Genomic DNA, 15572 nt, shown 5'->3' on the forward strand with positions numbered 1-15572 from the left:
GCTGCAAGGCCCCTTCACGGCACCCTGTGTAACTTGCAGTCCTAACACTAATGAATCTGAGTGTCTCCACAGTAGAAGCACATGGTTGTTTTTTTTGTACATGTTTTTGGTAGATGCGGTCCACTTTATCTTCAGTTTTTTCATATACAGGAATGGAGACGCAAAGCATGACCTGCTTGTGCCTCATTTAAAGTCCCAAACTGTTTATATTGCAATCAAGGATGGAGACGCTGTGCCTTACAGGCTGGTGCCTCATTTAAAATCCCATTGTGTGTTTTTACTGCATCTACCAATGGACGGAGGTGCGTGCTTCTCAGCTAGTCAATTTTCAGTTTGCACCCTATTGTTACAAAACAGCAATTACAGCTATGATACATTTAGACCAGTCATAGATGGGAGCAGGTTGGGGGACGATTGGACAACCTCCAGTCGCATCTTTTTCCCATCCATCCATTAGCAACCATTCTACTGTGGAGAAACTCAGATTCATTGGTGTTAGGACTGCAAGTTACACAGGGTGCTGTGAAGGGACCTTGCAGCTTACACATGCGTTTGCAACTAAACCCTTGTTTTTAACCTACATTGTTAGACAGGTTCATTTGGTTTATTGGCAGACTGGAGAGTACATCAAACTGGGGGCTGGCTGTTTTCCATGCACCTCTTTTAGTCCCCTCTATCCTCGGTTTTTCATATGCAGGGATGGAGACGCCAAACATTACCTGCTTGTGCCTAATTTAAAGTCCCAAACTGTCTAAAATTTTCATACAAAGATAAAAATCCCTCTTCACTCTATTCAAAACTGAAAAAAAAAGTTTTGTCTTTAGTTATACTTTAAAGGTAGGCTCCACTCAGACCTAAAAATTGCCCTCTGTTCACACCTATGCACTTTTTAGTGCGTTTTGCACTATTTAACATGGGTCTAGTGTGGACTCTGAGGGACCCCTCCCCCCCCACACCAAATTTTTTTTTAAAAATGGCTTGGGGTCCCCCCCAGAATCATAACCAGATCCTTATCAAAGAATGTAGCCCGGCAGGTCAAGAAAGGGAGGGGGCGAGTGACCTCACCCTCCTGAACCATACCAGGCCGCATCCCCTCAACATGGGGGATAGGTGCTTTGGTGCCATGCTGGTGGGTACCAGGGCATCTTCCCCACAACCCTGGCCAGTGGTTGTGGGGGTCTGTGGCAGTGGGCTTATCAGAATCTGGAAGCCCCCTTTAAAAAGGGGGGCCCCCAGGCCCCCCCCCCATGTGAATGAGTATGGGGTACATTGTACCCCTACCCATTCACCCCAAAAAGTAGTGAAGTGTTAAAAAAACAAGAGATGGTTTTTGACAAGTCCTTTATTAAAAATGAAAAATGTCCCCCCGTCGTAGCTCCAACGTGTCGTCTTTCTCCGGTACTGATGTCTTCTTCCTTCGGTAGTTTCTTCTCTCCCTGGTGCTGTCTTTTCCTTGTGCTGTCATCTCCTTGAGATGTCTTCTCCTTGTGCTGTCCTCTTCTTGTGCTGTCTTCTTCCTCGCCGCTACTTACCTGCTAAAAACAAAAAAAGCCGATCTTCTTCTAACTCTGTCTTCCTCCTTTGTGTTGTCTCCCATTGTCTGCCATTTCTTTTATAGCCATGGGGCATGGCTATCCTATGATGTCACCCGGAGAACCCGTCCCTTGTGATGACATGTGATGTCCCAAGGGGCGATTCTCTGGGTGATGTCATCGGATGGCCACGCCCCATGGCTATATAATAAATGGAAGAATGGAAGACAGTGTTAGAAGAAGATCAGCTTTTTTGTTTTTAGCGGGTAAGCAGCGGCGAGGAGGAAGACAGCTCAGGGAGAAGACAGCTCAGGGAGAAGACAGCTCAAGGGGAAGGCTGCACTGGAGGGAGGAGAAACTACCGGAGGAAGAAGACATCGGTACCGGAGAAAGAAGACACGTTGGAGCTACGACTGATGACTCATTGGTTGTTCAGGACGCGGTGGCCAGCTTCCGGGCCTGCTCCTTAGCAACCAGCAATGTACAGTGAGTTTAAAGAGAAAAATGTAAAACGCAAAATGCATTAACACTGCATGCAAAAACGCATAAAAACGAGGATTAAAAACGCATCAAGCACAGCTGCATAGATGTGAACCTAGACTTTGACACTAAAATGCATCCAGACTTCCCTAGGTTCTTGCTTCCCATTCAGAAATAACTGTACATAAATACACCCACCCACTGCTTACAATCAGCTTATTGCTTTTGATTTGTATGCTGCTCACTGTTTCTTAAGCCGGCCATAGATGAATCGAATCTCAGCCAGTTCAGCAGATACCAGCCAAGATTCGATCCATCTATGGGCAGGCTGACTGTACCCAAGCATGTCGGATTTTCAGCATGTGATTATTGCCGGCAGCTATAGCTTCTAGCAGTAATCACTGTGTTCTCCCCGTAGGAGGGATTCCAATTCCCCCATCAATACAGCCAGTGGTTGCAGGAAAGAAAATTGCATATTTAATGGCCTTAGATGGGCAGAGAGAAACCTCAGCACACCATGGGGTTGATTTACTAAATGCAAATAGACTGTGCACTCTGCGAGTGAAGATGCCCCAGAGCTTAGTAAATAAGGGGAGTTCTGTTGACTTTCATCATTCAAACATGTGCAAGCAAAAATGCTGTTTTTATTTAAAAATTTTCCCTGCATGTGATTGGTTATTCATTGTAAAGTAAATCTTTACCTCATTTACTAAGCTCTTGTAAACAAAAATGATTGTGGTCTGAAGCACCAAGAGAGATATGCCTCCATCCCTAAATATACATACAAAGAAAGGATTGGTCATGGGACTTTGTATGAGGCAAATCACTTTTAACATAATATATTAGATACACATGATTTCAAATTTATTAAAAATAATTGGACATACCATAGTCCTAAATGTACATGATGGCAGATTTCAAATACAATAAACGGACACATTGAAACAAGCTGATACATAATAGATTGACATGATAACAATATTAATTCATCTATGATACTGGTGTTCGTATACATGATATTGTTTTGCAGATAGACATACATGATTACATAAAATATAGCATAAAATATAGCACACAAAATTACCTAATATCCTATGGCTCTACGCGTTTCATGGATCCCTGTCCGCTTCATCAGAAGTTGATGCAAGAAAAATATAGGTCAGCTCAAAAGTAAGCCCAGCAGCCTAATGAGCAGAGGGCGCCAGAAATCATCTATCTGGGTGGCTGTGGCATGGTGACCCACACAGGCCAGAGAGACAACTGGAGGGCAGACCAAGCTTTGGTAAAAGGAAAATGTTTCCTTTGCTCCTTTCTGCTGGTGAGTTATCATGGACCGCTTCTTAGACTATGGATCCCCACATACCAGTGTTAGCTAGATGTGCCACTACACATGTGGATCTGCACTATTTGGAAGTTTGGTCCGTCCTCCAGTTGTCCCTCTGGCCTGTGTGGATAACCCTGCCACAGCCCCCCGGGATAGACGTTTTTCAGCGCCCTCTGCTTACTAGGCGGCTGGGCTTACTTTTCAGCTGACCTATATTTTTCTTGCATCAAAAGCCGGGTTGCCAAGCTACGTGAACAGCCTCTGTGACGAAATGCGTCAGAGCGTGCTTACACGGCAAGCAGATGTAATTGCAGGACAAGAAGCAGAAGTGCCATTTGTCACTTTGCCCCAGGGGGTGATATTGCACTATGTGTGATATTACACAATATGTACACTATACATGTGTTTAATGGCATGAGAGCTGGATAAAGGAGTTGGAGGTTGTGTCTGAATTCCTGAGGTGAAATCTTATCATCATTATATACGCTATTGCCAGTCATGAGAATGAATGGCAATTGGGTCCGGTCAGTGATAATGGAGTGGGATTTGCACCTTCACTTTGGTGGTGGGTTTATACTTTTTTATCTTCATTGAGAAGAGACAAAGCACTTTCTTTTGGTACTTTCTAGTCATTTGTTTGAAGGAATCTTTTTTATTTTTTTTATTTGTGGTAATAATTTTTTTCTTTTGTACAAAAATTTGAGACATAATCCAAAGTATAGTGATGCCACATCCCAAAAATTGAAAATGGGGGGGGGTAGGGGAAAATTTGATCCCCCTAAAGATAGTAGGACTTTGTAGGCATACGCTGATTAATCTCACAAAAAATGTACAATCTTAAATAATAATAAAAATATAGACAAAAAGTTGTCTATATTTATATTATTCAAGATTGTACATTTTTGTGAGATTAATCAGCGTATGCCTACAAAGTCCTACTATCTTTAGTGGGATTGAATCCCCCCCCCCCCCCCCCTTTTTCCATTTTTTTTCTTTTCTATTGTTTCATTTGCACTACTGTGAAATATTGGGTGTTTAACACTGATAGTTTTTCACCTTTTTGGATATAAAATAGATTTTGTTTTATTTTCATAGCCTACAACTTCTAATCACGCTGTATATGATCTGTTGTCGGTGCAGTTTTTTTTTATTCTTTGTCAACTTACATCATTCAATGTTCATTTTAGGTATCCGCTTCCACGAGCAGCCACATGTGCCACCATTGGCCTCTCTCCTGACCACAAACCCAAAGCACTTCATATGCGGCTACCCCCACTTTCCAGTCCTACACCTTCAAGAACAAACGTAAGGAGGGTCAGCCGTGGGCCACCAAAAAGCCCAGTGGTCCCATCCCGAACACTCAGCGCTTCTCCTCATAGCCAGTCCCTCTCCAGAACTGAAAGCCCATCTCCATCCCGACAGAGAAGACCAGTTGCCACAACTTCCCGAGTACACCCTCCTCCAAAACTTCCGGCACGAGCGCAGGTCCCGGGAGAGTGCCCAGCAACCCCTGCTGTCACAAGGAAGGGACAGAGACTGAAGGTCCAAGTGCCAAACTTGGCAACCAAAGCACAGCAGGGCACTAGTGACGCCAGAGGATCAGGCAGATAATGGGTGGCAGCACAGAGTCTGGTGAAGAGCCAAATCTGCCGTCGCTCTGGCTCAGTCAGGGAACATTGTGCTTCATTCAAACCTGTAATACGCAATACACACATGCTAGAGACGGATCCCACAAGCAGGAAAGCATTTCTAGCCAGGGTGCAGCCATTTTCTTTTTTTTTTTTTTTTTTTGACAAGGCTGGGTGTATCTACAACATTTCTCTGAATGAATGCCAGTAAGCACTATAGATTATCCGCCCTAATCCACTGCGTGAAGCCGCTAACTCGGATTCTACAGATCTCCAGCTAAAGGGCAGTGACACAATCATTTTTTTCGGCGATAATATCGTCATTGCTTTGGTGCTGTCTCACACCAAGACTTCTCGGGAGTAGATCTCACATACAATCATTGTATTCCGAGACGTCTATTGGCGCCAAGTAACTACATACTAACCATATTCCTTATGTACGCTGGTGTACTATAAATATATAGTATGTGTTAATGCTATGCATACAGACATAAAAAAAAGACATTATAGGGCTTTAATGTATCGAGTCACATGACCCGGGGATACCCCAAATTCCGACATGATAGAACAAGCACTATAAAATTCTCCCAATGGTCATTTTGCCCTGTCAAAAGTTTTGTAACTATTTTTGTGGGGACGCAGTGATATTTAAGAGACTGCTGAGTTCAAGAGCTTAGTTGGGAAAACACAGCTGTGACCATTGCACACACATCACACTGTTAATTACAAAGCACCTCAATATTCCATTGCGCAGCACAATGTGTCCGTAACTTCAGATTTGGGAGTTTTCATGTCCTAGAAGGAGAAGATCTTGAACTGAGCAAAGATTTATGGGGTCCAAGGACTCAACCAATCTGTTTACACGTTGCAACCAGAATGTATAAGCCCCACACCTGTATCTAGCCGACCCCACACGCATGTCATGGGGGAGGTATCACAGACCGATGGAGGACTGGAGGTCTCTTCACCTCACACAGCATCACAGATTGTGGGGAAGAGCATACTATATAATGCTTCTTATTACATAAAATCATTCCATTATGTCATCAAATAAAGCCTGCTATCTAAAAGCTGGACTCTGACTTTCTCTGAAAAAAAAAAGGCTAAAGAATGTGATGGACACAGGGTGAGAGAGGAGTGTTGTATGTGATGGACACAAGGTGAGAGAGGAGTGTTGTATGTAATGGGGCACAGGGGGAGAGAGGAGTGTGGTATAATCTGGACACAGGGTGTGAGAGGAGTGTTGTATGTGATGGGCCACGGGTGAGAGGAGTGAGATATGTGATAGGCACAGGGTGAGAGAGGAGTGTTGTATGTGATGGGCACAGGTAGAGAGAGGAGTGTTGTATGTGATGGCCACAGGGGGAGAGAGGAGTGTTGTATGTGATGGGCACAGGGTGAGAGGAGTGAGGTATGTGATAGGCACAGGGTGAGAGAGGAGTATTGTATGTGATGGGCACAGGGTGAGACAGGAGTGTTTTATGTGATGGACACAGGGTGAGAGGAGTGAGGTATGTCATAGGCACAGGGTGAGAGAGGAGTGTTGTATGTGATGGGCACAGGGTGAGAGAGGAGTGTTGTATGTGATGGGCACAGGAGGAGAGAGGAGTGTTGTATGTGATGGGCACAGGATGAGAGGAGTGAGGTATGTGATGGACACTGGGTGAGAGAGGAGTGTTGTATGTGATGGACACAGGGTGAGAGAGGAGTGTTGTATGTGATGGACACAGGGTGAGAGAGGAGTGTTGTATGTGATGGACACAGGGTGAGACAGGAGTGTTTTATGTGATGGACACAGGGTGAGAGAAGTGAGGTATGTGATGGACACAGGGTGAGAGAGGAGTGTTGTATGTGATGGGCACAGGGTGAGACAGGAGTGTTTTAGGTGATGGACACAGGGTGAGAGGAGTGAGGTATGTCATAGGCACAGGGTGAGAGAGGAGTGTTGTATGTGATGGGCACAGGGTGAGAGAGGAGTATTGTATGTGATGGGCACAGGAGGAGAGAGGAGTGTTGTATGTGATGGGCACAGGATGAGAGGAGTGTTGTATGTGATGGACACAGGGTGAGATAGGAGTGTTATATGTGATGGGGAACAGTGGGAGAGAGGAGTGTGGTATAATCTGGACACAGGATGAGAGAGGAGTGTTGTATGTGATGGACACAGGGTGAGAGAGGAGTGTTGTATGTGATGGACACAGGGTGAGAGAGGAGTGTTGTATGTGATGGACACAGGGTGAGACAGGAGTGTTTTATGTGATGGACACAGGGTGAGAGGAGTGAGGTATGTGATGGACACAGGGTGAGAGAGGAGTGTTGTATGTGATGGGCACAGGGTGAGACAGGAGTATTTTATGTGATGGACACAGGGTGAGAGGAGTGAGGTATGTCATAGGCACAGGGGGAGAGAGGAGTGTTGTATGTGATGGGCACAGGGTGAGAGAGGAGTGTTGTATGTGATGGGCACAGGAGGAGAGAGGAGTGTTGTATGTGATGGGCACAGGATGAGAGGAGTGAGGTATGTGATGGACACAGGGTGAGAGAGGAGTGTTGTATGTGATGGACACAGGGTGAGAGAGGAGTGTTATATGTGATGGGGAACAGTGGGAGAGAGGAGTGTGGTATAATCTGGACACAGGATGAGAGAGGAGTGTTGTATGTGATGGACACAGGGTGAGAGAGGAGTCTTGTATGTGATGGATACAGGGTGAGAGAGGAGTGTTATATGTGATGGGGCACAGGGGGAGAGAGGAGTGTTATATGTGATGGGGCACAGGGTGAGAGAGGAGTGTTATATGTGATGGGGCACAGGGGGAGAGAGGAGTGTGGTATAATCTGGACACAGGATGAGAGAGGAGTGTTGTATGTGATGGACAGAGGGTGAGAGAGGAGTGTTGTATGTGATGGACACAGGGTGAGACAGGAGTGTTTTATGTGATGGACACAGGGTGAGAGAAGTGAGGTATGTGATGGACACAGGGTGAGAGAGGAGTGTTGTATGTGATGGGCACAGGGTGAGACAGGAGTGTTTTAGGTGATGGACACAGGGTGAGAGGAGTGAGGTATGTCATAGGCACAGGGTGAGAGAGGAGTGTTGTATGTGATGGGCACAGGGTGAGAGAGGAGTATTGTATGTGATGGGCACAGGAGGAGAGAGGAGTGTTGTATGTGATGGGCACAGGATGAGAGGAGTGTTGTATGTGATGGACACAGGGTGAGATAGGAGTGTTATATGTGATGGGGAACAGTGGGAGAGAGGAGTGTGGTATAATCTGGACACAGGATGAGAGAGGAGTGTTGTATGTGATGGACACAGGGTGAGAGAGGAGTGTTGTATGTGATGGACACAGGGTGAGAGAGGAGTGTTGTATGTGATGGACACAGGGTGAGACAGGAGTGTTTTATGTGATGGACACAGGGTGAGAGGAGTGAGGTATGTGATGGACACAGGGTGAGAGAGGAGTGTTGTATGTGATGGGCACAGGGTGAGACAGGAGTATTTTATGTGATGGACACAGGGTGAGAGGAGTGAGGTATGTCATAGGCACAGGGGGAGAGAGGAGTGTTGTATGTGATGGGCACAGGGTGAGAGAGGAGTGTTGTATGTGATGGGCACAGGAGGAGAGAGGAGTGTTGTATGTGATGGGCACAGGATGAGAGGAGTGAGGTATGTGATGGACACAGGGTGAGAGAGGAGTGTTGTATGTGATGGACACAGGGTGAGAGAGGAGTGTTATATGTGATGGGGAACAGTGGGAGAGAGGAGTGTGGTATAATCTGGACACAGGATGAGAGAGGAGTGTTGTATGTGATGGACACAGGGTGAGAGAGGAGTCTTGTATGTGATGGATACAGGGTGAGAGAGGAGTGTTATATGTGATGGGGCACAGGGGGAGAGAGGAGTGTTATATGTGATGGGGCACAGGGTGAGAGAGGAGTGTTATATGTGATGGGGCACAGGGGGAGAGAGGAGTGTGGTATAATCTGGACACAGGATGAGAGAGGAGTGTTGTATGTGATGGACAGAGGGTGAAAGAGGAGTGTGCTATGTGATAGACACAGGGTTAGAGATAAGTGCGGTATGAGATGGACACGGTGAGAGATAATTGTGGTATGAGATGGACACAGGGGTAAGAGAGAGGAGTGTGCTATGTGATAGACACAGGGTGAGAGATAAGTGCGGTATGAGATGGACATGGGTAAGAGAGGAGTGTTGTATATGATGGGCATAGGGTAAGAGAGGAGTGTTGTATATGATGGGCACAGGGTAAGAGAGGAATGTTGTATATGATGGGCACAGGGTAAGAGAGGAGTGTTGTAGGGATAGACCCATATGGTTTTTTTCAGGGCCGATACCAATACCGATATTTTGGTCTCTAAGTATCAATATTTTGTACATTTAAAGTTTTGAAAAATAAAGACATTTTTTGACACAAATCGGTTACTGAACATGTTGGGTAGGTCTTTTAGCTGTAATGTGAGGTCTTCCCTTCCCTCCCTGCCAGGAATCCCGTGTGTACCTAGTTTAGTGTCATTAAAATCCTAGAATCCACTTTATTAGTGTTTTATATAATGTCCAGTGTGTATTTTTGTAATAGAATAGTGGGAAATACCTTCATTACATCGCTGCTCCTGGCTCTCCTCGCTTATCTCCCACTCTGCTGTTTTCTCCTCTCATAGCTGTCAGAGGAGGATCTCAGCCCCTCCCCCCTGCAGTGTACACAGAAGCGCCCAGTATTAGATTAGAATAGTGTGAAATACCTTCATTACATCGCTGCTCCGGGCTCAGCTAATCTCCCACTCTGCTGTCCTTCTCTCCTCCCACCATTGACAGCTGGGGGTCATGGAAGGGCCAAGCGGCGATGTAATGAAGGTATTTCACACTATTTTATTACAAAATCACACACTGGATATTATATAAAACATTAATAAAGTGGATGCTAGGATTTTACATACACTAATATTGTAGGGTGATAGAGGAGTGTGGTATGTGATGGGCACAGGGTAAGAGAGGAGTGTTGTATGTGATGGACACAGGGTGAGAGAGGAGTGCTGTATTTGATGGGCACTGGGTGAGAGAGGAGTTAAGTATGTGATGGACACAGGGTGATATAGGAGTGTGCTATGTAATAGATACTAGGTGAGAGAGGAGTGTTGTATGTGATTGACACAGGTAAGAGAAGAGTGTTGTATGTGATAGATACAGGGTGAGAGAGGAGTGCAGTATGTGATGAGAACAGGGTGATATAGAAGTGCGGTATGTGATAGGCACAGGGTGAGAGAGAAGTGCGGTATGTGATGGGCACAGGGTGAGAGAGAATTGCGGTATGTGATGGGCACAGGGTGAGAGAGAATTGCGGTATGTGATGGGCACAGGGTGATAGAGGAGTGCGGTATGTGATGGGCACAGGGTGATAGAGGAGTGCGGTATGTGATGAGAGCAGGGTGATATAGAAGTGCGGTATATAATGGGCAGTGTGATAGAGGAGCGTGGTATGCGATGGACACAGGGTGGGAGAGGAGTGCGGTATGTGATGGGCACAGAGTGAAAGAGGAGTGCGGTATGTGATGGGCAGAGGGTGATATAGGAGTGCGGTATGTGATGGGCACAGGGTGATAGAGGAGTGCTTTATGTGATGGGCACAGGGTGATATAGAAGTGCGGTATGTGATGGACACAGGGTAAGAGAGGAGTGCGGTATGTGATGGGCACAGGGTGATATAGAAGTGCGGTATGTGATGGACACAGGGTAAGAGAGGAGTGCGGTATATGATGGGCACAGGGTGATAGAGGAGTGTGGTATGTGATGGACACAGGGTGGGAGAGGAGTGCGGTATGTGATGGGCACAGGGTGATAGAGGAGTGCGGTATGTGATGGGCACAGGGTGATAAAGGAGTGTGGCATGTGATGGGCACAGGGTGATAGAGGAGTGTGGTATGTAATAGGTACAGGGTGATAGAGGAGCAAGGTATGTAATGGGCACAGGGTGATAGAGGAGCGTGGTATGTGATGGGCATGGGTTGAGAGAGGAGAGCAGTATGTGATGGACATGGGGTGATAGAGGAGTGTGGTATGTGATGGACACGGGGTGATAGAGGAGTGTGGTATGTGATGGAAACAGGGTGGGAGAGGAGTGCGGTATGTGATGGGCACAGGGTGAGAGAGGAGTGCGGTATGTGATGGGCACAGGTTGAGAGAGGAGTGCGGTATGTGATGGGCACATGGTGATAGAGGAGCACGGTATGTGATGGGCACAGGGTAAGAGAGGAGCGTGGTATGTGATGGGTACAGGGTAAGAGAGGAGTGCGGTATATGATGGGCACATGGTGATAGAGGAGCACGGTATGTGATGGGCACAGGGTAAGAGAGGAGCGTGGTATGTGATGGGTACAGGGTAAGAGAGGAGTGCTGCATGTGATGGGCACAGGGTGATAGAGGAGTGCGGTATGTGATGGGCACGGGGTGATAGAGGAGTGCAGTATGTGATGGGCACGGGGTGAAAGAGGAGCGTGGTATGTGATGGGCACAGGGCAAGAGAGGAGCGTGGTATGTGATGGGCACGGGGTATGAGAGGAGTGCAGTATGTGATGGGCACGGGGTGATAGAGGAGCGCGGTATGTGATGGGCACAGGGTGATAGAGGAGCGCGGTATGTGATGGGCACAGGGTGTGAGAGGTGCGCAGTATGTGATGGGTAAAGGGTAAGAGAGGAGTGCGGTATGTGATGGGCACAGGGTGATAGAGGAGTGCAGTATGGGATGGGCACGGGGTACTAGAGGAGCATGGTATGTGATGGGCACAGGGTAAGAGAGGAGCGTGGCATGTGATGGGCGCGGGGTAAGAGAAGAGTGCGGTATGTGATGGACACAGGGTGATAGAGGAGTGCGGTATGTGATGGGCACGGGGTGATAGAGGAGCGCGGTATGTAATGGGCACAGGGTGATAGAGGAGTGCAGCATGTGATGGGTACAGGGTGAGAGAGGTGCGCAGTATGTGATGGGCACAGGATGAGAGAGGTGCACGGTATGTGATGGGCACAGCCTGAGAGAGGCATGCGGTATGTGATGGGCACAGGGTGATAGAGACGTACGGTATGTGATGGGCACAGGGTGAGAGAGGATTGCGGTATGTGATGGGAACAGGGTGATAGAGGAGCGCGGTATATGATGGGCACAGGGTGAGAGAGGAGCGCGGTATTTGTGATGGGCACAGGGTGATAGAGGAGCGTGGTATGTGATGGGCACAGGATAAGAGAGGAGTGCAGTATGTGATGGGCACAGGGTAATAGAGGAGCGCGGAATGTGATGGGCACAGGGTGAGAGAGGTGCGCTGAATGTGATGGGCACAGGATGAGAGAGGAGTGCGATATGTGATGGGCACAGGGTGAGAGGAGTGTGGTATGTGATGGGCAGAGGGTGAGAGAGGAGCGCGGTATGTGATGGGCACAGGGTGAGAGAGGTGTGTGATGGGCAAAGGGTGATAGAGGCGTACGGTATGTGATGGGCATAGGGTGAGAGAGGAGCGTGGTATGTGATGGGCAAAGGGTGAGAGAGGAGCACGGTATGTGATGGGCACAGGGAGAGAGAGGCGCGCGGTATGTGATGAGCACAAGGTGATAGAGGAGCACGGTATGTAATGGGCACAGGGTAAGAGAGGAGCGTGGTATGTGATGGGTACAGGGTAAGAGAGGAGTGCTGTATGTGATGGGCAAAGGGTGAAAGTGGAGTGCAGTATGTGATGGGCACGGGGTGATAGAGGAGTGCGGTATGTGATGGGCACAGGGTGATAGAGGAGTGCGGTATGTGATGGGCACGGGGTGATAGAGGTGTGCGGTATTTGATGGACACGGGGTGATAGAGAAACGCAGTATGTGATGGGCACAGGGTGATAGAGGAGCGCGGTATGTGATGGGCACAGGGTGAGAGAGGAGTGTGGTATGTGATGGGCAGAGGGTGAGAGAGGAGCGCAGTATGTGATGGGCACAGGGTGAGCGAGGTGTGTGATGGGCAAAGGGTGATAGAGGCGTACGGTATGTGATGAGCATAGGGTGAGAGAGGAGCGTGGTATGTGATGGGCACAGGGTGATAGAGGAGTGCAGTATGGGATGGGCACGGGGTACTAGAGGAGCATGGTATGTGATGGGCACAGGGTAAGAGAGGAGCGTGGCATGTGATGGGTGCGGGGTAAGAGAAGAGTGCGGTATGTGATGGACACAGGGTGATAGAGGAGTGCGGTATGTGATGGGCACGGGGTGATAGAGGAGCGCGGTATGTAATGGGCACAGGGTGATAGAGGAGTGCAGCATGTGATGGGTACAGGGTGAGAGAGGTGCGCAGTATGTGATGGGCACAGGATGAGAGAGGTGCACGGTATGTGATGGGCACAGCCTGAGAGAGGCACGCGGTATGTGATGGGCACAGGGTGATAGAGACGTACGGTAAGTGATGGGCACAGGGTGAGAGAGGATTGCGGTATGTGATGGGAACAGGGTGATAGAGGAGCGCGGTATATGATGGGCACAGGGTGAGAGAGGAGCGCGGTATTTGTGATGGGCACAGGGTGATAGAGGAGCGTGGTATGTGATGGGCACAGGATAAGAGAGGAGTGCAGTATGTGATGGGCACAGGGTAATAGAGGAGCGCGGTATGTGATGGGCACAGGGTGAGAGAGGTGCGCTGAATGTGATGGGCACAGGATGAGAGAGGAGTGCGATATGTGATGGGCACAGGGTGAGAGGAGTGTGGTATGTGATGGGCAGAGGGTGAGAGAGGAGCGCGGTATGTGATGGGCACAGGGTGAGAGAGGTGTGTGATGGGCAAAGGGTGATAGAGGCGTACGGTATGTGATGGGCATAGGGTGAGAGAGGAGCGTGGTATGTGATGGGCAAAGGGTGAGAGAGGAGCACGGTATGTGATGGGCACAGGGAGAGAGAGGCGCGCGGTATGTGATGAGCACAAGGTGATAGAGGAGCACGGTATGTAATGGGCACAGCTGGGGGTCATGGAAGGGCCAAGCGGCGATGTAATGAAGGTATTTCACACTATTTTATTACAAAATCACACACTGGATATTATATAAAACATTAATAAAGTGGATGCTAGGATTTTACATACACTAATATTGTAGGGTGATAGAGGAGTGTGGTATGTGATGGGCACAGGGTAAGAGAGGAGTGTTGTATGTGATGGACACAGGGTGAGAGAGGAGTGCTGTATTTGATGGGCACTGGGTGAGAGAGGAGTTAAGTATGTGATGGACACAGGGTGATATAGGAGTGTGCTATGTAATAGATACTAGGTGAGAGAGGAGTGTTGTATGTGATTGACACAGGTAAGAGAAGAGTGTTGTATGTGATAGATACAGGGTGAGAGAGGAGTGCAGTATGTGATGAGAACAGGGTGATATAGAAGTGCGGTATGTGATAGGCACAGGGTGAGAGAGAAGTGCGGTATGTGATGGGCACAGGGTGAGAGAGAATTGCGGTATGTGATGGGCACAGGGTGAGAGAGAATTGCGGTATGTGATGGGCACAGGGTGATAGAGGAGTGCGGTATGTGATGGGCACAGGGTGATAGAGGAGTGCGGTATGTGATGAGAGCAGGGTGATATAGAAGTGCGGTATATAATGGGCAGTGTGATAGAGGAGCGTGGTATGCGATGGACACAGGGTGGGAGAGGAGTGCGGTATGTGATGGGCACAGAGTGAAAGAGGAGTGCGGTATGTGATGGGCAGAGGGTGATATAGGAGTGCGGTATGTGATGGGCACAGGGTGATAGAGGAGTGCTTTATGTGATGGGCACAGGGTGATATAGAAGTGCGGTATGTGATGGACACAGGGTAAGAGAGGAGTGCGGTATGTGATGGGCACAGGGTGATATAGAAGTGCGGTATGTGATGGACACAGGGTAAGAGAGGAGTGCGGTATATGATGGGCACAGGGTGATAGAGGAGTGTGGTATGTGATGGACACAGGGTGGGAGAGGAGTGCGGTATGTGATGGGCACAGGGTGAGAGAAGAGTGCGGTATGTGATGGGCACAGGGTGATATAGGAGTGCGGTATGTGATGGGCACAGGGTGATAGAGGAGTGCGGTATGTGATGGGCACAGGGTGATAAAGGAGTGTGGCATGTGATGGGCACAGGGTGATAGAGGAGTGTGGTATGTAATAGGTACAGGGTGATAGAGGAGCAAGGTATGTAATGGGCACAGGGTGATAGAGGAGGGTGGTATGTGATGGGCATGGGTTGAGAGAGGAGAGCAGTATGTGATGGACATGGGGTGATAGAGGAGTGTGGTATGTGATGGACACGGGGTGATAGAGGAGTGTGGTATGTGATGGAAACAGGGTGGGAGAGGAGTGCGGTATGTGATGGGCACAGGGTGAGAGAGGAGTGCGGTATGTGATGGGCACAGGTTGAGAGAGGAGTGCGGTATGTGATGGGCACATGGTGATAGAGGAGCACGGTATGTGATGGGCACAGGGTAAGAGAGGAGCGTGGTATGTGATGGGTACAGGGTAAGAGAGGAGTGCGGTATATGATGGGCACATGGTGATGGAGGAGCACGGTATGTGATGGGCACAGGGTAAGAGAGGAGCGTGGTATGT

At 48.3% G+C, this 15572-nt stretch overlaps 1 protein-coding gene across 4 annotated transcripts in view; it reads left to right on the forward strand.

The window, feature by feature from the left end:
* The window catches only part of TTBK1 (tau tubulin kinase 1), a 166811-nt gene extending 160792 nt beyond the window's left edge, over nt 1-6019 (forward strand). For all 4 annotated transcript variants that reach the window (XM_082249851.1, XM_082249852.1, XM_082249849.1 and 1 more), the window contains one exon: nt 4524-6019. In XM_082249851.1, coding sequence (XP_082105977.1) covers nt 4524-4947 — 424 coding nt within the window. In that variant the 3' untranslated portion in view covers nt 4948-6019. The remainder of the gene's footprint in view (nt 1-4523) is intronic.
* Nucleotides 6020-15572: the final 9553 nt, after the last annotated feature.

This window comes from Pelophylax lessonae (genome assembly GCF_965119305.1).
Source record: "Pelophylax lessonae genome assembly, chromosome: 3".
NCBI classification, from domain to species: domain Eukaryota; kingdom Metazoa; phylum Chordata; class Amphibia; order Anura; family Ranidae; genus Pelophylax; species Pelophylax lessonae.